Raw genomic sequence first — 23433 nt, forward strand, 5'->3', positions numbered from 1 at the left:
CTTGATCCGTTTCATTTAGAACATTTTCACCCAGTTTTATATTAATACTCATTAATATTCTAATTTTCCTAAGTTTAGACTTAGGAACCCCATTAAAAATAATAATTATTTTAATATCTCTCCAACTGGGTGGAATTTCTCCAAATGATTTCTGGGTTTTGGAGATCTCATGCGCCTTAGCCTTTCCACTAATTTCCATGGTTAGAGCACATCTGATGCTACCAAAAATCAACAACCATCTCTGCTCTTCTTTTCGACTCCCTCTGAGTCTCTACTTCCCTCTTAGAAGTTCTCTTCTAGACTCCTTTTGAGTATCAATTTCCCTCCTGGAAATCCTCTCCTAGACTCCCTCTGAGTCTCGATTCCCTCCTGGAAATCCTTCTGCCAACAGTCGAATCGCGCCTCTCCGATCTCCTTTGCTCCTGCAACATTGATCTGGATTTCTTGGCTAGAAATCTGCCTAGGCGGCGACTCCCTTCTATCTTGGTTCTGTCCCGTTAGGTACTATTCTGCTTCAAGAACAACAACACCCCACGAGCTTCACAACCCAAAATCTCCCCCAGCTTTCTAGGCCCCAACAGCTGAAGAAACTGAGCCTTTTGGCTCTACACAATCCTAGTAGTGGCTGAATAGCTCCACTAGCCAACTGCGTCACTCCTACTTGGTTGAGCAAGGTGACGTGGCTCTTTGTGAGCCTCTTTTGCCTCTCACTGCTTCTGCGCTAACGCCTTCTTTGGCTCGAACTAATGATGCGGGCCCTCTGCATCACCCCTTCTTGTTGCCTTCTGCTTAGGAACAATTTCCGTCACTTGGGATAGTTGTTTCTGTTGCAAATTCTCTGATTCAGCTGGTGCCTTCAACTCTCCTGTGATCTGCAACGCTCTGATACCATGTTGAAATTTCTAAGTCTAACCTATTATAAATTTTCTTGCACTATCTGGTTTATTTCACCTACTTGTTTAATTACTAAACAAGTTATTTAACCATATAAATACTGAAATAAACACAATGCAGTCTCAACCATCTATAGATCATCAACTGAAAGTAATAGACAAACACACAAGGGACACCATTATTTTTGGACAATTGTCCCCGGAAAAACCCAACTTGGGAAAACTGATGCAGCAGTTTTGAGGGTTTTATTATTAAGGCTTTTCTTGAGTAAAACTGGGTGCCAAACTAGCTCACCCGACAGAGAAATCTATCTAGCAATAATACCTCACTTCGGAAGTAGATATTCAGCAAGTCTGCTCCACGAAAAATCTCCAACGCCTCTTTGAGGCACTGCGTCAGCCCTCTGATGCTCTATGTAGGCTCTCTGGCTCTTTGCATCACTTCTGTAGCCTCTGCGTCACTCACGCAAGCCCTCTGACCCTCTGCATAGCTTCTGCTGGTTCTACGTCTGCCTCTCTGCCTTTGTGTTGGTCTTTTGGCACTATCTCTGCCTCTCTGCTATGCACTCACTGCCCCTCGCTGCAACTCTGATCACTGGTTCGATTTCTCTTAGCAAACCCCGCTCTAGAAAATGGAATTGACTGATCAATTTGGTGTATCTCCAACTGACCCTCAAGCCTTCTCTTATACTTTTTTTGTTGAGTCTTCAACGGCCAAGACTACATCTTTAATCAATGGCTAAGATTAGATTTGGCTTGATCCATATCATTTAGAACCTTCTCACATAGTTTTATATTAATACTCATTAATATTTTTATTTTCCTAAATTTAGACTTAGGAACCCATTAAAAATATTAATTATTTTAATATCTTCTTAACCGGGTGGAAACTCCCCAAACCATTTTTCGATCTTGGAGATCTCATGTTGTTAAAATTGGCAACTAGGTCCAAACTCCATGTGGGTCAGCTTATTTATGGCAGCTGAAATTTTTATTGGATCCCTCTTGTCGATAGGTGTAGGATTGATCTAAAGATCATCCGATTCCGATAAAGTATTCATGGAGTTATGGATTTATTTGTATTATAAGACATATTGTGAAGTTGGCCAGTGTCCTATGTAGGCTTAGAAGCCCAATATTCGTGTCTATTCATCATCTATGTTTTAGTATAAATAAGAGGAGACTTGAAGTCATTTTGTACAAGACATACTCTTTATGTGTGGTCTCCTCCTCTCCACGTTTTGGGTTCTGGTAAAGGAGAGACACAATGAAGATACGCTAGCCTAAAGGTTATGCCCTAGCCGCAGTAAGCCGCAGGCTTATGAGAATGTTCTACGCAGCAAACAAAGACTTATTCATACGTAGTCAAATGAAGACTCTTACGCAGTTATGGAAACCTTATACGTTGAGACCCTATACGCTGTTCATATGCTGTTCATGATGACCTCTTATACACAGTTCTTGGAGACACTATACACAGTCTTAAGACTCATCTATACGCAGCCATGGAAACATCGAAACACAGTCATGAACCAATGCAGTCATGAAGACTGATCCAACAACGAAGACTCTACACGCTGTTATGAAGACTCATATACGCAAGTCATACGTAGCAATGGAGACCCTATACGCAGTCACTCTATACGCAAGTCATACGCAGCAATGGGGACCCTATACGCAGTCATACGCAGTTCATGGAGACTCTTATGCACAGGTTGTAGAGACACTTATATGCTGGTAATAAAGACACCAATACGCAATCATGAAGACTCATGACCTTGAAGACAGATACGCTGTCAAATGATGTAATCCTAACGCAATTATAGAGAAACTTATACGCTGATATGAGGGACACTAATATGCCGTCTTGGGAGATATGTTCACACAATCATTGTCATGAGAAACATGTTCACGCAGTTCAAAGAGACATGTTCATCCTCTGCTCATGGATTGACATATAGCCGCTGCCATAATAACAGTGATCACATATATCATCTGCTGCTCAATATTATGACCTGTTCAGGTACTATGACTTGATGGGTAGTAATGTTGATGCATATAGCAGTCAATGGTATAATCTAGAATGGAATTGTGTCAGCGTATTCATTGACATGGCGTGGAAGGCACACTATGTATAATGGCAGAGGGCAGCATGATGTAGAGCATGAGCAACATGATGTATGGACAGCATGATGTAGATCATGGGCAGCATGATGTATGGGCAGCATAGTGAGTAGATCATGGGCAGCGTAGTGATGAAAGCATGAGCAACATGATGATGCATGATGCAACATGATGGTACCTCACGGTAAGGTGCAGCAAATGGATGGGATGCAACACTATGATAGGTGAAGGAGTCACCTTAGAGAATCAATTGAAGCAATATGTCTTCAACTGATCTCTGCAGATAACAAAAGTCAAAGTGTTGACTTCTATTGTAAATGTACTATCTCTCTCACTTTCTTTGCTGAACTTTGAAGAACATAAAAGAAGAATTGATCAAAGGTTTCCCCACATTGTGGGGTTTGTCCCTGGCTAGCGCCACATCTTGTGTCCTCTTTGTCTTGGCTTATCTTCTGCAATTTATATTTATGTTCTATCTGTAGTTTACTTTAATGCTGATGTGATTGCTAACTGTGAAAATTTAAATAAGTTGCTCTAGCATAGAACATACCTAAAATTAACATGGTATCAGAGCTGAGGTGAAGACAATGCCCAAGCAAAAGTGAAAGAGCAATCACCAAAGACAGTTGGGACAGAAGGATCAATGGGATCATTATCCCTCTTCTCATTCACTAAGGGTGGAAGGAAAGGCAGATGCCTTGGTTGCAATAAGTTCGGTCATCATGCAAAGGAGTGTTTGAATGGCAAAGACACATCTCTTGATGAAGATAACAATCATTCCAGGGACATCTTCAATGATCAAAGGAATGACTGATAATGCAGGTCATCAAAGAAATGGCCGATTCTTCAAAGAAAGCAAGGAACCCCACAATCTCTCTTATGTCCTTGATCGCAAGAAGAACCTAGTGTCCATCTTGAAAATGGAAGTCAAGATGGCACTCATCGATGGAAAGGTACGTGTTTGAAAATAGATTTTTCAAAGATGTTTTTGAGTTCAAGGTTGTATCAAGTTGCAAGAAAATCACTGGGGACCATGTCCATTGACACAGCACCAGAGGCCTGTGAGTCAGATGGTGACAGGGATGCCTGGATTCAAAAAGAGCATGAAGGTACATGTCTGAGATGTACCGAAGGAAAATCTTATAAGGGGACCATTCCCCTCATACAGCTGGTCCACAGGTTTGGAACAACCCGAGCAGTTTGAGATTGATAATCAGGAATCTCACGTATGCAGGTGGAAGAAAGCCCTCTATGGGTTGAAACAAAACACCCGGGCGTAGTATGAGAGGATCAATAGCTGTCTGATGAAGCTGAGATTCACTAGGAGTGAAACCGATCCAAAACATCTGAAGGTTGTGGATGATAGACTTCTCATACCAGCACCTTATGAGGACGACCTATTTCTGACAGGTGCAGATCCTCTCATTTGCAGAAGTAAGAGGGAGTTGGATTCCGGATGTGGAATAATAAACTGCAACCCTGTGACTACCTCGGGAATCTTAACTTTCTGAAGTTATATGGTAGTGATGTCAGACTAGATTTGGGAAATGCCTCTGAGTTTCATAAACTCATCCGTGTTGATGTTCTTGGTGAACTTCCGTCCAAACATGTGTATTGCAGCTAGCATGATGAGCTCATATTTGGTTGAGCCTCACTAGATTGGTGCCAAGAATCTTCTGAGATATCTTCGGGGCACAATCTCTCATGGATTGAGATACACTGCCGAAAATATGAAACTACATGATTATTCGAATGCTAAGTGGGCAGGCAGTGTGGAGGATCATTAGAGCACTTCTCAGTGCTGGTTCTCCTTGGGATCTGCTTCGATATCCTGGATGAGCAGGAAGCATAATTCGGTGGCTTTGAGCACTACCGAGGCAGAGTATATTGCTGCTAGCATGGCTACCTGAGAGGCAGTCTGGTTACGAAAGCTCTTCAGTGAGTTGTTTGGATACCACTATGTAGCAGGATGATTAGTTCTCCTGTGAGGTCTGGATGATGTGTTCTCCATGACGATTATGTAGCAGGACGATTACTTCTTTTGTGAGGTCTGGATGATGTGTTCTCCATGACGACTATGTAGTAGGATGATTAGTTCTCCTGTGAGGTCTGGATGATGTGTTCTCCATGACAATTATGTAGCAGGATGATTAGTTCTCCTGTGAGGTCTGGATGATGTGTTCTCCATGATGATTATGTAGCAGGATGATTAGCTCTCCTGTGAGGCCTAGATGATGTGTTCTCCATGGCGATTGTGTAGCAGGATGATAAGTTCTCCTGTGAGGATAGGATTGATTAGTTCTCCTGTCGAGGCATCCTACCCATGCAGTCTGGGACTCATGGGAAGTACCTCTCATTTGATCAATGAGCAAGGAAATGAGGATAGGGACCATAGTAGTACCAATAGACGCATCGTTGTATCTACCGTACTCCCTATGCTAGGATGAAATTCATTGATCTGGGATCAATGATACTGGTTTGGGACCAGTTGTAGGAGTTGTACCTACTATGACGTTGACTTCGGGTCGGTTGAGACTGGTATAGGACCAGTGGTACATACTCTGAGACTAACTTCGGGTCAGTGTAGGACTGGTCTGGGACCAGTGAGAGTGGTACATACTATGACGTTGACTTCGGGTCGATTGAGACTGGTCTGGGACCAGTGGTACACACTCTGAGACTGATGATACTGGTCTGGGACAGTGGTACACACTCTGAGACTGATGATACTAGTCTGGGACCAGTGGTAGGAGTGGTAACCCCTATGACGCTAACTTTGGGTTGGTTGAGATTGGTCTGGGACCAGTGGTACACACTCTGAGACTGACTTTGGGTCAGTGGAGAATGGTATGAGACATTCTTGATCAATTCTTCTTCTTCATGGTTTAGCAGAGCCAAGCTAAGCAGAGCCAGCAGAGTTGAGCAGAGCCAACAGAGCTGAGCAGAGCTAAGCAGAGTAATGCAGGGCACTGATGGCAGAGACAGTACAGTCGGCCATATGGATCAGCGGATGGAGTTCTCCCTAGTTGAGAGGGAGTGTTAAAATTGGCAACTAGGGCCAAACTCCATGTGGGTCAGCATATTTATGGCAGTGGATATTTTTATTGGATCCCTCTCATCGAGAGGTGTAGGATTGATCTAAAGATCATCCAATTCCGATAAGTATTCATGGAGTTATGAATTTATTTGTATTATAAGACATATTGTCAAGTCGGCCAACATCCTATGTAGGCTCAGAAGCCCAATAGTCGTGTTTATTCATCATCTACGTTTTAGTATAAATAAGAGGAGACTTGAAGTCATTTTGTACAAGACATACTCTTTATGTGTGGTCTCCTCCTCTCCACATTTTGGGTTTTGGTAAAGGAGAGACACAATGAAGATAAGCTGGCCTAAAGGTTATGCCCTAGCCGCAGTAAGCCACAGGCTTATGAGAATGTTCTATGCAGCAAACAGAGACTTATTCATACGCAGTCAAATGAAGACTCTTACGCAGTTATGGAAACCTTATACGCTGAGACCCTATACGTTGTTCATGATGACCTCTTATACGCAGTTGTTGGAGACTCTATACATAGTCTTAAGACTCATCTATACGTAGCCATGGAAACATCGAAACGCAGTCATGAAGACTGATCCAACAACGAAGACTCTACACACTGTTATGAAGACTCATATACGCAAGTCATATGTAGCAATGGAGACCCTATACGCAGTCACTCTATACGCAAGTCATATGCAGCAATGGGGACCCTATACGCAGTGACTCTATATGCAGTCATACGCAGTTCATGGAGACTCTTATGCACAGGTTGTAGAGACACTTATATGCTGGTAATAAAGACACTAATATGCAGTCATGAAGACTCATGACCTTGAAGACAGATACACTGTCAAATGATGTAATCCTAACGCAGTTATGGAGAAACTTATACGCTGGTATGAGAGACACTAATACGCAGTCTTGGGAGATATGTTCACACAATCATTGTCATGAGAAACGTGTTCATGCAGTTAGAAGAGACATGTTCATCCTTTGCTCATGGATTGAAATATCGCCACTGCCATAATAACAGTGATCACATATATCATCTGCGGCTCAATATTATGACCTGTTCAGGTACTATGACTTGATGGGCAGTAATGTTGATGCATATAGCAGTCAATGGTATAATCTAGAATGGAATTGTGTCAGTATATTCATTGACATGGAATGGCATAGCATGGCATGGAAGGCACACTATGTATAATGGCAGAGGGCAGCATGATGTATGGATAGCATGATGTAGATCATGGGCATCATAGTGAGTAAATCATGGGCAGCATAGTGATTAAAGCATGAGCAGCATGATGATGCATGATGCAACATGATGGTACCTCATGGTAAGGTGTAGCAAATGGATGAGATGCAACACTCTGATAGGTGAAGGAGTCACCTTAGAGAATCAGTTGAAGCAATATGTCTTCAACTGATCTCTGCAGATATCAAAAGTCAAAGTGTTGACTTCTATTATAAGTGTACTATCTCTCTCACTTTCTCTGTTGAACTTTGAAGAACATAAAAGAAGAATTGATCAAGGGTTTCCCCACATTGTGGGGTTCGTCCCTAGCTAGCGCCACATCTTGTGTCCTCTTTGTCTTGGCTTGTCTTCTATGATTTATATTTATGTTCTATCTGCAGTTTGCTTTAATGTTGATGTGATTGCTAACTGTGAAAATTTAAATAAATTGCTCTAGCATAGAACATACCTAAAATTAACACATGTGCTTTAGCCTCTCCACCAATTTTCATGGCTAGAGCACATCCGATGCTACCCCAAATCAACATTTTGTTGTGTCATTATGAATACCTCCCTAGTTAAGACGGAGTGTTGAGAAATATAACTAGTGTTGATTTTCATAATGTAATAAAATGTAATTTTTATCATTAATATATTCATTATATTTATTTTATTTCTTGGTCAATGCATGTTCTTAATGCTTATAGAGTCAAAGAAGAATTTATTATAAGTCAAAAGAAATGTATTTGAGTCAAGTCCCATTTGGACTTTTGAAGGAAAAAGAAAAAGAAAAATATTTTTGAGTCAAAGTGTCAACACAAGACCAAACCAACCTAAGAGACAGCTATTCGACCCTCCTGGACATGTATATATAGAGTCAGCTTGACCTCTTGGTGATAGATACATTCATCATTACATCACATCAATTTCTTTGCAAGAACAAGAAGAAAAATCAGTCGAAGTCAAATGAGAGAGAAAAATCATGTTTTCTGCCCTAATTTTGTTCACACGTGTCAAATTTCTGCGGTTTTCTGAGGCTACTACAGGGATGAAATTTGACCTCCACAGCAGGTCCAAGATTTTCTGTGATATGACCAGATTCCAGAAGGGTTTGACTGGTGTTGATTTTGACTTGTTGGAGGAAATTTGGAGGAGTGCTGATTTGGGTTCTTTGTGGCAGTCTTGGTCTTGGGTCTTGGATATCTCATTTTGATCTAATTCTATAAGAGAAGGATTGTTTGGGTTTTCACCTTCTGGGGTTTTGCCCTGACTTGGAGCCTAACTTCTTGTGTTCTTTGTCTCTTTGTGATCTTCATGTTTTGTACTTTTGTATAGTGACTTGATGAAGAAGATCATACAAGTAATAAGAAGCCAACAAACATTCACAAGTAATTATCAAGTTAAGAGAAATCAATTATTTTATTCTAGCACTTGCTTTCTCAACACATTTAAACTTCCACTACTAGACTTCTAATAGTTTCTAACAAAACCATTATGTCTAAAATGTAGAGTGGATGACTTCAAAAATATAGTAGATCCCTTCATACTTTCATTGAAGTTTCATCTAATGATTTGAGGATATCCAAGATTCACCAAGCTTTCCAGAATTACAAATAATATTTTATTCTTTAAAAGAAACCCATGACTTTCCTCTTCTTTCAATGTTTGCAAACTCCACTTTGGTTGAAAATTACATCTAGATTGTCAAAACAATTTAATTTGCAACATGGAATGAAATTTCCATCATTGTTAACATTCATCACTTTGATTGTTCCCCTGAAAACAATTGGAAATAAACATTTCTAAATATGGCCATTTCCTATAATGCTTCATACCTGTAGGAAAAACTAAGGATGATAAAATTCCACACACAAGTATTTCCATATGAATAAAAAAGAAACTTGTCAAGTAAGATACAAATCGCTCTTCATACATTTAAAGTATCATATTTGTACAATGCTGCTTCAAAATAACATTGACTATATATGGGAAGAAATTAGTGAAGTCACAGTCCAAAGAAGCATACCTGTAAACCGAGGGAGCAATAGAGACACATTATGCAAAAGATGATAGCAAGATATGGTGTTAAACTGGGAATAAGTGTGAAGAAAGTTGCTATAATTTTTCTATAACGTGGAATGCGCATCAAAATTCTTGTTAGTCGTAGAAGTCTAGCAATTATCAAGTAACGGATCCTGCACAAAAGCAAATCCAACAATTATTTTCCTTTATAGTGAATGTAAAATTTAATTCATGCTAGAGAACATATAAGATTGATCATGCAAGTTGCCCATACTAGAAAAATATCATTAACAAGATTCCAGTTGCATATTTGGAAAAAGAACAATAAACAGCAGGATGTAACTTGAGCAAAAATTGAGACCACAACTATGTAGCACTTCTAACAACTTATTGACAATTCTTAAAAGATATTAGGCTTTGACATTATCATCCCTGTAGTTCATGGTCACTGATCAGAACTATCAACATGTATGTGAACAACTTTGATATTATCACACAATACATGAAACTCTTGTTTATATTATTCATGCACTTTGAATTGTACATTTTTAATCATGTAGCCAATAGTATCATCATAATTTATATTTTTTTCTTGTTTTAAGATTTTGTGGCATGTATATTCAAGAAAACAGCCTTGTGAATAGTGGTCAAGGAAGAAGGGCAAAGTTAATCCAAAGGAAACTCAAGGTTAGGGTTTGTTGCCACTTAAAGGGTAAGTATTTCCAAAGCGAGCCTCACATGGGGTGTGGTATTGGAGCTTGCATGAGATCTCTTGCTTATCTCATCCAAACTCAATACTCTTTCTTCAAGTTTTACTTAGAAATATGACGATCTTACCTCACATCAGTTCTCCTCATTCTTTCAAATGTGTTAAACATAGTATATCAGCTCTTATTTCTTACAAATCACATAATAAATGCACATACAAATGGTACACTAGCTTCCACACATATATGGTGCTATGTTCTCTTGGTTTAGCTTGTTCATTTCAATTGTTGCACTATGGTTTCACAAGTGATTTCTTTCTTCGAAATGGTGTTATAGCCTCTTATCTAGTTGTGAGTGTTGTCATGCCTTGGGTCAAGTTGTACTAATAGAGATTTGGTTGTTGTAGTGTGTCTCATATCCCTAACCATACTTATCACTTTACAATTTTCCCATTTATTTCTATTATTTTCATAAGTAGACATCCCTGCCTATGTCTAACTTGTCATATGTCATTCAACAAGATCTAAAGCAAAGTAATGAACATGCATGTGTAAGAGCCTTCAAAGTCAAATGAGTGAAAATGCTTAAAGTAGTTGCAACATGGAAAAGTTAAAAGTAAAAAATAAGTAATGCTAGAGCTACATAACCTCATTAAAAGACCCTTACCCATAAGTCCTGTTGCCCCAAAATCTAGTAGGTCCTATGAGAGACCTTAGAAGGTAAGAACTAGACCAAGGAACAACAACGAGGTAGAGGCCCATGTTGAATTTGGGTAGCATCGGATGTGCTTTAGCCATGAAATTTGGTGGAGAGGCTAAGGCACATGAGATATCCAAGACCCAAAAATCGTTTGGAGAAATTCCACCCGGATGGAGAGATATTAAAATAATTAATATTTTTTATGAGTCCCTAAGTCTAAACTTAAGAAAATAAAAATATTAATGTGTATTAATATAAAATGGGTGAGAAAGTTCTAAGTGACGAGGATCAAGCTAGTTTTAATCTCAGCCGTTGATTAGGGACTTAATCTCGGCCGTTGAATCGTCAACAGGAAAAGTATAAGAGGAGGCTTGAGGGTCAGTTGGAGATACATCAAGAGAGATCAAGAATTCGATTTTCTAGGGTTGGGTTTGCTGAGGAAATCGAGTTAGTGATCAGTTGCAGTGACGGGCAGATAGTTCAGCAAGGGATTTCCATCCCAAAGCTGGAGAATACATAGCAGAGAGGCAGTGAAGTGCCGGGAGAGACAGCGCAAGCCCTAGAAGGGCTGACGCTGAGGCCGAAGGAGCCAGCGTAGAGGATGCAGAGGACCATAGAGGCTGACGCAGAAGCCGTAGAGGTTGACGCAGAGGGCTTGAGAGGAAACATTGGGAGATTTTATGGGGCAGACTAGGAGCTGATCAACAGATCTTGAGCCGGGAGAAGGTGACGCAGTTCCAGAGCAATGCTTCGAGCAGCGTTCATTGTCCAGCACAAGGAACAGTTAGAGTCACTGTGGGATTGATCATCTGGTTGCTGATTTGCCGAAATATCTGTCTCCGGATAGAGGTACTACTACCGAGGACATTCTCTGTTGGGTGAGCCATTTATGGCACCCTAGTTGTATTAAGAAATTTTCTTAATAATACAAACCCTCTATATGCTGCACTGGTTTTCCCGAATTGGGTTTTTCCGGGGACGATTGTCCAAAAATAACGGTGTCCCTTGTGTTATTGTTTTTGTTTACTTCAGTGCATGATATGTATATCTGTGAAGGTTGCATTTGTGTTTACTTCGATGTTTATGCAATTAAATAACTTGTTAATGTAAAGAACAAGTAGGAGATAGTAAACCAGAAATTGCAGTAGGGGTTTCTGATGTGTTAGATTAAGGAATTTTCACATGTTATCAGAGCAATTGCAGATCATAGGTGACTAAAGGCATCAGCCGAGAAATTTGAGAGTTTGTAATAGAGAAGCAGTTGTCCCAAGAGACAGCGTTGTTCCAGAGCCAGAGACACAGAAGGAGGAGTGACACAGTGCAGAGAAGGTGACGCAGAGGCTCACACAGTGCCTGCGTCAACATTCTGAGCCAGGAGAGGAAGACGCAGTAGCTAGGAGGAGCCCATGCAGTAGTTGCATCAGCTGTTTAGGCCAGCGCAGAGGCAGAGGGAGGCAGATCAGGCCTACGCAGTGCTAAGTCATCTTTCTCAGCCAAGAAGGACTGATGCAGTGGCTAGGAGGAGTTGATCTAGTTCTCACTGTGGTTGCGCAGAGCCAGAAGGGCTAAGATTCTTCAGTTGCCAGGGCTAAAGGAGCTGTGCAAATTTTGATTTGAGGAGTTGGTGGGACACTGTGTCTGTCAGTGCAGAACAATGTCTAAGGAGACTGAACCAAGGTAGAGGGAAGCACTACCTCGACAGATTTCTAACCAAGAAATCTAGATCCAGGTTGCAACGACAAATGAGGATTCGAGAGGAGTGATTCGACAGTTGGTTGAAGGATTTCTGAGAGGAAAGTCAGGACTCAGAGGGAGTCTAGAGAAGAGGAGCAGAGATGGCATTGAACGGATTGATGGATAAAGATAGATTGGATGGGGCTTCCTATTTTTTCATCTGGAAGGCCAGGATCCTGGAAATCCTAGATAAACATCGCATCAAGGACTATGCCTTGAGAACAATAGTTGTTCCAGTTGACCCTGCTGCAAAGGAGAAGTATGAGGAGGCCCAGACGAAGGCAAAATGCATGATCCTAGACGGGCTCAAGGATCATGTAATACCCCATATTGCTGAGAAGAACATAGCAAAGGAGATGTGGCAGACCTTGACCACCTTACCAGGACTCTTATGTGTAGCGGAAGATGTTATTGGAAAATCAATTGAGGTCATATCAGATGAAAAAATGAGAGGAGATAGATCCATTCCTTCTCAAGTTGCAAAGGATTCGCGACCAGCTTACTTTCGTGGGGTCTACACTGGATCTAGAATTCATGGTCAGTACTTCCCTGAATGCAGTCTCCCAGGAGTGGGAGACATTTGTCCAAAGTATCTTGGGCAGAGCGACTCTCCCCAGTTGGGAGGAGATGTGGGCAGCTCTTCGACAGGAAGAGCTCAGGAGAATGACCAGGTGGGTTGTAGAAGTAAGGGAGTTCGAATCAAGGAGGAGGAGGATGCAGCTCTCGCATCAACGAGATAGCAGGGGGTTCGGAAGAGGGAGAAGAAAGTGCTTCAACTGTGGGGAGATAAACATTATGCATCTCAGTGCCCCAAGAAGAAAGGCAAGGGAGAAGCTTCCGACTCAAACGTTGCTCCGGCAAAGGCGGAGAAGGATGTCGAGACTTGAGGCTGATGACGATTGTGCCATGAGTTCTCATGCGCCTCTAGAGAAGAGGTAAGGAGACATAGAGCTGTAGTCGAGAGGACAACAAAAAGACGGGCAGGATCCTTGAGGTGCCCAAACTCTTGGATCACATTTGGCTACGGGAGCCCTTAAAGACAGTAGCATCATGACAGGTGTCGGGTGGAGCAAAGTGTGGTGGAGCGGCATATTGATTTGGTGCAGCATCAGATATGCTCTAGCCATAAAAATTGGTGGAGAGGCTAAAGCACATGAAATCTCCAATACCCAGAAATGGTTTGGGTAGATTCTAAACAGTTTGGGAGATATTAAAATAATTAATATTTTTAATGGAGTCCCTAAGTCTAAACTTAGGGAAAATAAAATATTAATGTGAAATGACATAAAATTGTGTTAGAAGGGTCCAAAAGTCATGGATCAAACCAGACTTAATCTTAGCTGTTGATGAGGGACTTAATCTCTGTCATTGAATTGTCAATGAGAAAAGTATAAGAGGAGGCTTGAGGGTCACTTGGAGAACACATCGAGTTGATCAAGATTTTGATTTTCTGGGGTAGGGTTTGCAGAGGAAGTCGAAAGAGTGATTAGAGTTGTAGCTGAGGGGCAGTGAATACAGAAGCAAAGAGGCAGAGATAGTACCAAGAGGATCAGCGCAGAAGCCAGGAGAGAGGGACGCAGAGCCAGCCAGAGGTTCACGTAGTGCCTCAAAGAGCCAGCGTGGGTGACACAGAGGCTCTAAGGGCTGACACAGTGCCTTCAAAGGCTGACGCAGGGTGAGCTAGGGTGACACTAGGTAGACATTGGGCCAGAAAGGGCTGACATAGTCCCTAGAGGCTGATGCTGGGGTTTTCGTGGGGTAGATTGGAGCTGGGAGCATTTAGAGTGTTTATCCTGGGTTTCAGCCAGAACATCTGTCTCCGACTGAGAGGTACTATTGCCAAGATTATTCTTTGTTGGGTGAGCCGGTTTTGGCACCTAGATTGTATTCATAAACTGCTTAATAATTAAAACCCTCAGATAGTTGCACTGGTTTTCTCGCATTGGGTTTTTTCAGGGACATTGGTCCAAAAACAATGGTGTCACTTGTGTGCTTGTTTTTGTTTCCTTTAGTTGATGAGATGTAATGTGTCTAGCATGTACTTGTATTTATTTTTAGTATTTACATGGTAAACGACTTGTTAATTAATCAGAACAAGTAGGCAGAAATAAATTAGAAAAGTACATGAAGGGTTTCTAACAGTTAGACTTAGAAATTCCAACATGGCAAGACAAGGCTAGAGTGCAGAATTCTGTAGCAACGCAGTAGAGGTTGCAATATGCGAGAGGCACAAAGGTGTTTGCAGCAGCGCAATGGTAGGAGAGGGAGCACAAGATAGCAACAGAGGTAGCTTCAGCATCACAAGGCTTCCAGATTGACCAGGATGTTAGTATTTGGGTGAAGTCAGTTACTTACTTCTCAGTAACTGAGTTGTAGTGCAGCACTTAGCAGTGGCAGTGCTATGGGCAGCATGAGGCAACATTTGAGAGGGAGTTGCAGTAGAGATGTAGCAGTGGTAGTGGTAGTGTCATGGGCAACAGTAGAGGAAGCAACATTGCAATGGATGTAGGGAAGTAGGCCTAGCATCAACACAGAGGACCGATGCAGATGATCAGTGTGATGCTTCCATGGTGAAGTGTTGTTAGAGAACATTCCTCGCTAAGAAGGAGTGTTGATTTTTGGTAGCATTGAATGTGCTCTCGCCATGAAATTTGGTGGAGAGGCTAAGGCACATGAGATCTCCAAGACCCAAAAATTGTTTGGAGAAATTCCACCTAGATGGAGAGATATTAAAATAATTAATATTTTGAATGGGTCCCTAAGTCTAAACTTAGGAAAATAAAAATATTGATGTGTATTAATATAAAATGGGTGAGAAAGTTCTAAGTGACGAGCATCAAGCCAATTCTAATCTCAGTTGTTGATTAGGGACTTAATCTCGACCGTTGAATCGTCAACAGGAAAAGTATGAGAGGAGGCTTGAGGGTCAGTTAGAGATACACCAAGAGAGATCAAGAATTCGATTTTTTGGGGGTGGGTTTGCTAAGGAAATCGAGTTAGTGATCAGTTGCAGTGAGGGGCAGTTCAGCAAGGGATTTCCATCCAAGGCTGAAGATTACGTAGCTGCGAGGCAATGAAGTGCCAGCAGAGACAGCACAAGCCCTAGAAGGGTTGACGCAGAGGTCGAAGGAGCCAACGCAGAGGATGCAGAGGGTTGTAGAGGCTGATGCAGAGGACACAAAGGGCCTCAGAGGCTGAGCCGCTGACGCAAAGGACGTAGAGGGCCTCAAAGGCAGCACTGGGAGATTCTGTGGGGCAGACTGGGCGCCGATCAGCAAATCCTGAGCAGGGAGAAGGTGACGTAGTTCCATAACAGTGCTTGGAGCAACTTTCACTGTCCAGCACAACGAACAATTAGAGTCACTGTGGGGTTGACCATCTGGTTGTTGATTTGCAGGAATATCGATCTATGGATAGAGGTACTACTGTCGAGGACATTCTCTGTTGGGTGAGCCATTTCTGGCACCCTAGTTGTATTCAAAAATTTGCTTAGTAATACAAACCCTCTTTATGCTGCAACGGTTTTCCTTGGGTTTTTCCGGGGACGATTTTCCAAAAATAACGATGTCCCTTGTGTTATTGTTTCTATTTACTTCAGTGCATGATCTGTATGTGTTTACTTCGATGTTTATGCAATTAAATAACTTGTTAATGTAAAGAACAAGTAGGAGATAGCAAACTAGAAATTGCAGTAGGGGTTTCTGATGTGTTAGATTCAGGGATTTTCACAACCCAATGTCACCACAACACACCATCTCTTGCTCTTTAGTGGATTTCCACCACAAGGGAGGCTTCCCCATATTAGTCATTGTTACCACAAAATCTAGTAGATCTTGGAGAGGGAAACCCTACAAGACAAATAGTTAGATCAAGTGCTAACAATGGGGTAGAGGCCCAATGCTACCTCAGTTAAAACCCCCTGCTTTTTACGAACTTTCACCAAGGGGAGGAGTCCCGGTAGGAAGGAGACAACTTAAAATAGATATGCTAGGTATAAGGCACAGAGTGATCAAGTAAGAGCTCATTCAAGAGAGAAACTCAATAAGGCTTCAAAGCTTCAAGGATTCAAAACACTCTCTAAGAAAAGCCGTAGAAATCAAATTTCAAGAGGTAGGGTTTTGAGGTTTTTCGATGGTGATAGGTATTCACAAGGTCAAGAACAAAGAGAAAGGGTTTCTTGCAAAGATAATCAACTATTTCAAGGCTCATGAAACCTTCAAGAAAGTTCTCAAGTTGAAGGAGAAGAAACTAGGATTTCCCTCTTAAAGCAACACCTAGGGCAAGAGATTTTATGGATGAAATTTGAGTGGATGCCCACCAAAATGATAGGTCATGTAGCCAAGACCTACCTCTTGATGTTTAGGCTCTCAAACTATTGATTTTGGGTAGCATAGGATGTGCTCTAGCTTCAAAATTTTGTGGAGGGGCTAGAACACATGAGATCTCCAAAACCCATAAATCGTTTGGAGAAATTCCACCCGGAGGAGGAATTATTAAAATAATTAATATTTTTAATGAGTTCCTAAGTCTAAACTTAGACTTAGGAAAATAAAAATATTAATGTGTATTAATAAAAATATGGGTGAGAAGGTTCAAAGTGACGAGGATCAAGCCTATTTTAATCTTAGCCGTTGATTAGAGATTAGATCACGACCGTTGATTTATCAACATGAAAAGTATGAGAGGAGGCTTGAGGGTCAATTGGAGATACACCAAGAGATCAAAGAGTTCGATCCAACCTTCGACCTAGCAGCAACAATGCTTCGACCCTAGCAACTTCAACTTGGCAGCTTCTGGCATCAGCGGCAACTTCGACGTTGATTAGGAGACTTTGATATCCTAAACTAGCCCACACGAGAGAGAGAGAGAGAGACACCAAAACTTTGATTTTCTTCTTCCCTTCATCCTTGACCAAACTTGCACTCCTTTTAGCCCCTTCCTTCAACTTCACACTTCTTCCCAACTTCCAGCTTCTAGCTTCAGATATCGAACTATGCTTGAGAGAGTGAGATGCTCAAATGAAGTCAAACTGCCTTGTATATATAGCCTTCCAATGAGGTCGAATTGCCTTCCTTGAGGCTGACTTGATCTTCTTGAGGTCGAATTGGTGTGAAGGTCACATAATTCATTTTTGAATAAAAAATAATTCTTTTTGCATAGTTTGAAAGCCCAAGAAGGGTCTCATAAAATATACAATGACTCTTTATTAATCTTAGGTCTACAATGGGGACTTTGACTAATAAAATGATGACCCAAGCATGAAACCATGCTTTAATAAGTCATTGTAACAATAATAATTTTTTTTTTGACAAATATATTTTATGAAGACCGAACCTAGTTACATTTTTCAACACTCCCTCTTAAATAGGGAGGTATTCAAATTTCGTTTTCAACTTAGGGGCTTAGGAGGCAATTCGACTTTATTTGGTTTCTAGTGGAATGTGGGGGCCACCCACATGGGAGTTTGAATTGGCCCATTCGAATAGCTTGCAGGGAAAGTCGAATAGGTGGATGGAGGGGCCCACATGAGGCTAGGGAGGCCCAAGGAGTTATAAGGAGGGAGAAACTCTAATTTTGGATGCATTCTTACACCTTGCAATCAAAATTACATGATTGTTCCCTCAGCTGTTTAGCTGAGTCAACTAGCTGTTTAGCCACAAATATCTCAAGCGGGAGATTCAAACACTACTTCGGGGGACCATCCGTGCCCACCCTAGAGAGGCAATTCCATAAGTATTTCAGGAGTTTCAGGAATGTGTACAACACTACCATTTAGCCACAATAAGGAGTGCATATTTCTGGCTAGCTGGAGAATACACAGGGGGAGTTTGGAGCTATCAGTGATCAAGCATTTGCCGGGAGAGTTAGAGGATTGGGAGAGCAACAAAGGGTCAACCTTTCTTGTGAGTTTTGGAGCCAACAGAGCCAGGATCCCAGCAATTTGATTTACAGTTACCCCAGGCTTGTGCACAGAGCAACCACTAGGTTCACATGGGAGTTGGAGGAAGGAATTGTAGAGTTGGAGCTGGCTGGGAGAAGTAGGAGATCACTTGGAGGGCCATTTGAGGAGGATTGCTAGAGTTGGGAGAGTAGAGATTGACAGGATCAGTCACAGCAATAGAATTCGAAATTGGAGGAGGGCCAAGCTGTGAAAGGTCAATTTTTGAAGGTTGGAACCAAGGGAAACCCTTTCTGGGTTTTTCTGGGTTTTGGGAAAGGATCACACTCTTGATTTTATAGAATTTTTTGGGCAGATCTAAGGGGTCAAACAGGGGTCCCAACTCAGCTAGCAACTAGAGGAGCTAAGGGGAATTTGGGCCAAAATTCCGAGGTCAACATTTGGCCAATTCCTTCATGGGTTTTTCTGGGTTTAGGCCAAGGAGCAAGGAGCTGAAATCTTATAATTTTCCAAGCATGGGAAGCAGTGATTCCAGCCCTTTGAAGTCAACAGACAAAGCAATTTTCTGGGGCAACACAACACAGTTTGGTGTAGCAGTTGTAGCAGCCTTCAGTTTAGCATTTTATCACCTGGGTTTTGTCAAGCTTGTCCATTAAGACAAGCCCAAGTGCATCATTCTATTTTACTATTGTATTTTTCTCCTGAAGAAGTAATAAAATGGCTCAACAATTTTCTATTTCCAATGTTTCCATGGGTGCTTAATGTATATTTCGTTTTTCTGATTGCTAGATTGTTTGCATGCTTTGTATATCACTTACATTCCTGTTTAGGAACACTACATTAGGCACCACAATGCCATGGACTAGATTCCTGACCAAGGCAATCTATCCAAGTAGGACTAAGATGGACTAAAGCTTTCAGCTTCTCCAGGTACCATCAGGTTTACTTGCTAACCATGAACCCAAAGATCTAGGTGCGTATCTGAGGTTAGAGCTCCATGACCAATGCCACCCTCCCTACTTCAGGAACTAGAGATCAACACATAGTGCCTGCCACATGTCCTCCCAGGAATGTGTTTCACACACAAGGCCTCAACAAATCTCTTCCAAACTTTTATCATCATTAACAAAATCAGTAATATCAACTAAACTAAGCATGCTTCTAAGATACTCAAACTTCTTATTAGGAAGAGACTTTGTTAGTATATCAGCTACCTGATCGTCTGTCGGGACATACTGTAGCTTCACGATCCCATCCTGCACCAAGTTCCTAATATAGTGGAACTTATTGTTGATATGCTTCGTCCTGGCATGAAACACGAGATCTCCAAACATCTTGATCCAACTTTGATTATCACAATTAATTACAGTAGGATCTAGAAGCTTCTCGAACAAATCTGTTAGAAGCTTCCTCAACCATACAGCCTCCTTTCCTACTTCACATGCAACCACGTACTCTGCTTCAGCACTACTCAAAGCAACAGGATCTTGCTTTCTACTTATCCATGAGATCATGGTGTGAAAATTCCTGAATCTAACACATCAGAAACCCCTACTGCAATTACTGGTTTAGAATCTCCTACTTGTTCTTTACATTAACAAGTTATTTAATTGCATAAACATAGAAGTAAACACTATTGCAACCTTCACAATATACAGATCATGCATTGAAATAAACTGAGACAATCACACAAGAGACACCATTATTTTTGGAAAATCGTCTCCGGAAAAACCCAATTCGGGAAAACCAGTGTAGCATATAGAGGGTTTGTATTATTAAGCAGATTTCGTGAATACAATTAGGGTGCCAGAAATGGCTCACCCAACAGATAATTTCCTCGACAGTAGTACCTCTATCCGGAGACAGATATTCCGGCAAATCAGCAACCGAATGATCAAACCCCACAGCGACTCTGGCTGTTCCCTATGCTGGATAGCGAAAGCTGCTCCAAGCACTGCTCTGGAACTGCGTCACTCCTCCAGGAGTTGCGTCACCCTTTCTCGTCTCAAAATCTGTTGGTCTTCTCCCTGTTTGCCCCACAGAATCTCCCTAGTGTCAGCCTTTGCAGCTTTTGCGTCTCACTGCTTCAGCCCTTCTAGGGCCTGTAATGTCTCTCTTGGCACTATGCTGTCTCTCTACTATGTATTCTTCAACCTCGGATGAAAATCCCTTGCTGAAATGCCCCTTGCTGCAACTCTAATTACTAACTCTATTTCCTCAGCAAACCTCGCCCTAGAAAATCGAATTCTTTGATCACTTGGTGTATCTCCAACTGACCCTCAAACCTCCTCTTATACTTTTCCTGTTGACATATCAACAACCGAGATTAAGTCCCTAATCAAAGGCTAAGATTAGAACTAGCTTGATCCTCATCTCTTAGAACTTTCTCACCCATGTTTTATTAATACACATTAATATTTTTATTTTCCTAAGTTTAGACTTAGGAACTCATTAAAAATAATAATTATTTTAATAACTCCTCATCCGGGTGGAATTTCTCCAAACGATTTCTGGGTTTTGGAGATCTCATGTGCTCTAGCCTCTCCACCACATTTCATGGCTAGAGCACGTCCAATGCTACCCAAAAATCAACACATGGCAAATCCGAAACTAAAGCATCCTTCGGTAATGCTTCTTCTGTCGGTCTCACTACCACCCCAATCTGAATCTGTGAAGGCAATCAACTTGACTTCCTTGCTATTGTACTGTAGGGAGTGATGTATCATACCATGAAGATATCTTAATATATGCTTGGCAACTATCTAGTGATCATGATGAGGCTCCAATTGAAACTAACTAAAGATTTTCACAACAAAACATATATCTGACCTAGTATTTACTAGATACATTAGAGAACCCACCAACTGACAATAGGAGGTAGGATCCACGAGATTTGAGTCGGAGCTCCTCAACTTCTTGAGATTGGTGTTCAGAGGAGTTGTCATGGGCTTGGAATTCATCATCCCAAATTTCTGCAACAATTTGATGATGTACTTTCCTTGCCCCAAATATATCTCCCAGGATTTTTCCATCCTTCCAGACCTAGGTAATAGTGCATCAGTCCTAGATCCTTCATCTCAAATTCAGCTGCCAGCATCTTCTTGCATTCTTCTCTCCACACCTGTGATGAATAGATCATCCACATACAATAGAATAATGACTGGCTCATTATTCACAACCTTGATGTAGAGATTAGGATCAACGAAACTATTCACGAACCCAATTCTTAGAAGGTATGCATCCATTCTTGCATACCATGCCCTAGGAGCTTGCTTCAAACCATACAGGGCCTTCTTGAGTCTACAAACATGAGTGTCCCTACCATTTACCTCAAAGCCTTCGGGTTGCTCAATGTATACTTCCTCATTGATGGTCCCATTCAGAAATGTTGTCTTCACGTCCATTTGATGGATGTTCGATGCCATTGTAGTAGCCAACAAAACCAAAGATCTAATGGTAGTATACCTTGCAATGGGTGCAAAGGTTTTTTCATAATCTATGCCTTCCTTTTGAGAGAAACCCTTTGCAACAAATCTGGCCTTGTATTTATCTATGCTTCCATCAATAGCGTGTTTGATCTTATAGATCCATTTTGAGGTGAATACCGATTTGTCACTAGGTCTAGGAACGATTTCCCAAACCCCATTCTTCATGATGGATTGATATTCTTCCTGCATATATTTCTTCCATACTTTCTGATGAGTAGCTTCTTCAAATGTAGATGGTTCTGCTTCAATTAGTCTTGTCATATATGCAGCATATCCAGAATATCTCTTCAGCCTTTTGCTTTCCCTAAAGGTTCCTTTTGCAGCTCCATGCCCTTTAGCATCTTCAAGAGTGGATTTTAACCAATTTGGCCTCTTCCTTGTGCTTGGTATGACCACAGGTTGAATAGGCCCACTTGGTCCTTCTTCTTCCTCTTGAATTATAGAAGGGTTGTTGGGTTGTACTTCTTCTTCTTCAAATATGGGTAGATCTTTGTCATCGGAATCAATAGGAATATCCTTTGATCTTTTGTAGGCTTGATTCTTGTCAAATATAACGTCCTTGCTTACCTCAATGTGTCTCCCTTCCTTGATGTAGATTCTATATGCATTTGAGGAGAGACTATAGCCAACAAAGGTCCCTTTGATGCTTAGAGAATCCAACTTCTTTCGTTTGTCTTTTGGAACATGGATATATATAGAACTCCCAAAGATTCAGAGGTGTTCCACACTTGGCTTCTTTCCTGTGAATGCTTCCTCAAGTGTCATGTTATTGAGAATTCTATGAGGACTTCTATTTTGAATATATACGGCTGTCATTGCTGCTTCTCCCCATAGAAACTTTGGCAAGTCTTGATCAAGTAGCATTGTTTGTACACCTTCTTCAATTGTCCTATTCTTTTTTTTGACCACTCCATTTTGCTCGAGATAATAGGGAACAATAAGCTCCCTCTTAATTCCTGCTTCATTACAATATTCAATCAATTCTTTAGAAGTGTATTCCCCACCATTGTCAGATCTCAATATCTTTCTTTCGGTTAGGGTTTCCTCTTCGCATCTAAATTCCTTGAATTTCACAAATACTTCATCCTTTTTCTTGAGAAGATAGAGCCATGTCTTTCTAGAGTGATCATCAATAAATGTTACATAGTAAAGATGACCTCCAAGTGATTTGTCAGACATGGGCCCACACACATAAGAATGTATGAGGTCTAATATTTCTTTAGACCTTGTTTCACTATTTGAAAATGGTTTTATTGTATGTTTTCCCAAAGAGCATCCCTTGCAAACTCCTTCATGATCTTCTTTGATATCGGGGATGCCATGAACTAGATGTTTAAGAGTAGGAATGGCCTTGTAGTGAAGATGACCATATCTTCTATGCCATAGCTCAATAGGAGATATTTTGTTAGGAAACTGACTCACAAAAATATAGAAAAGATAGATCAACGCCTTAGAATTCAGCCTCTTCGAGGGGGCAACCTCCTTTACATTACACAAATGAACAATTCTTGGATGATTCAAATGACTAAACCTCCCTTCTATATATAGGAGTCTAAAGGGTCACAATATAATCAAGCCAACATAAC

At 41.2% G+C, this 23433-nt stretch overlaps 1 protein-coding gene across 1 annotated transcript in view; it reads right to left on the bottom strand.

The window, feature by feature from the left end:
- Nucleotides 1–23433, bottom strand: part of LOC149181003 (two pore calcium channel protein 1-like) — a 399691-nt gene that overhangs the window by 127089 nt on the left and 249169 nt on the right. Inside the window, exon 14 of the mRNA XM_089414060.1 lies at nt 9324–9492. Within this exon, the coding sequence (XP_089270186.1) occupies nt 9324–9492 (169 nt within the window). The remainder of the gene's footprint in view (nt 1–9323; nt 9493–23433) is intronic.

This window comes from Pinus tabuliformis, chromosome 3_2 (assembly GCF_031772625.1).
Source record: "Pinus tabuliformis cultivar Carrire ecotype Pingquan chromosome 3_2, CPIR1, whole genome shotgun sequence".
NCBI lineage: Eukaryota > Viridiplantae > Streptophyta > Pinopsida > Pinales > Pinaceae > Pinus > Pinus tabuliformis.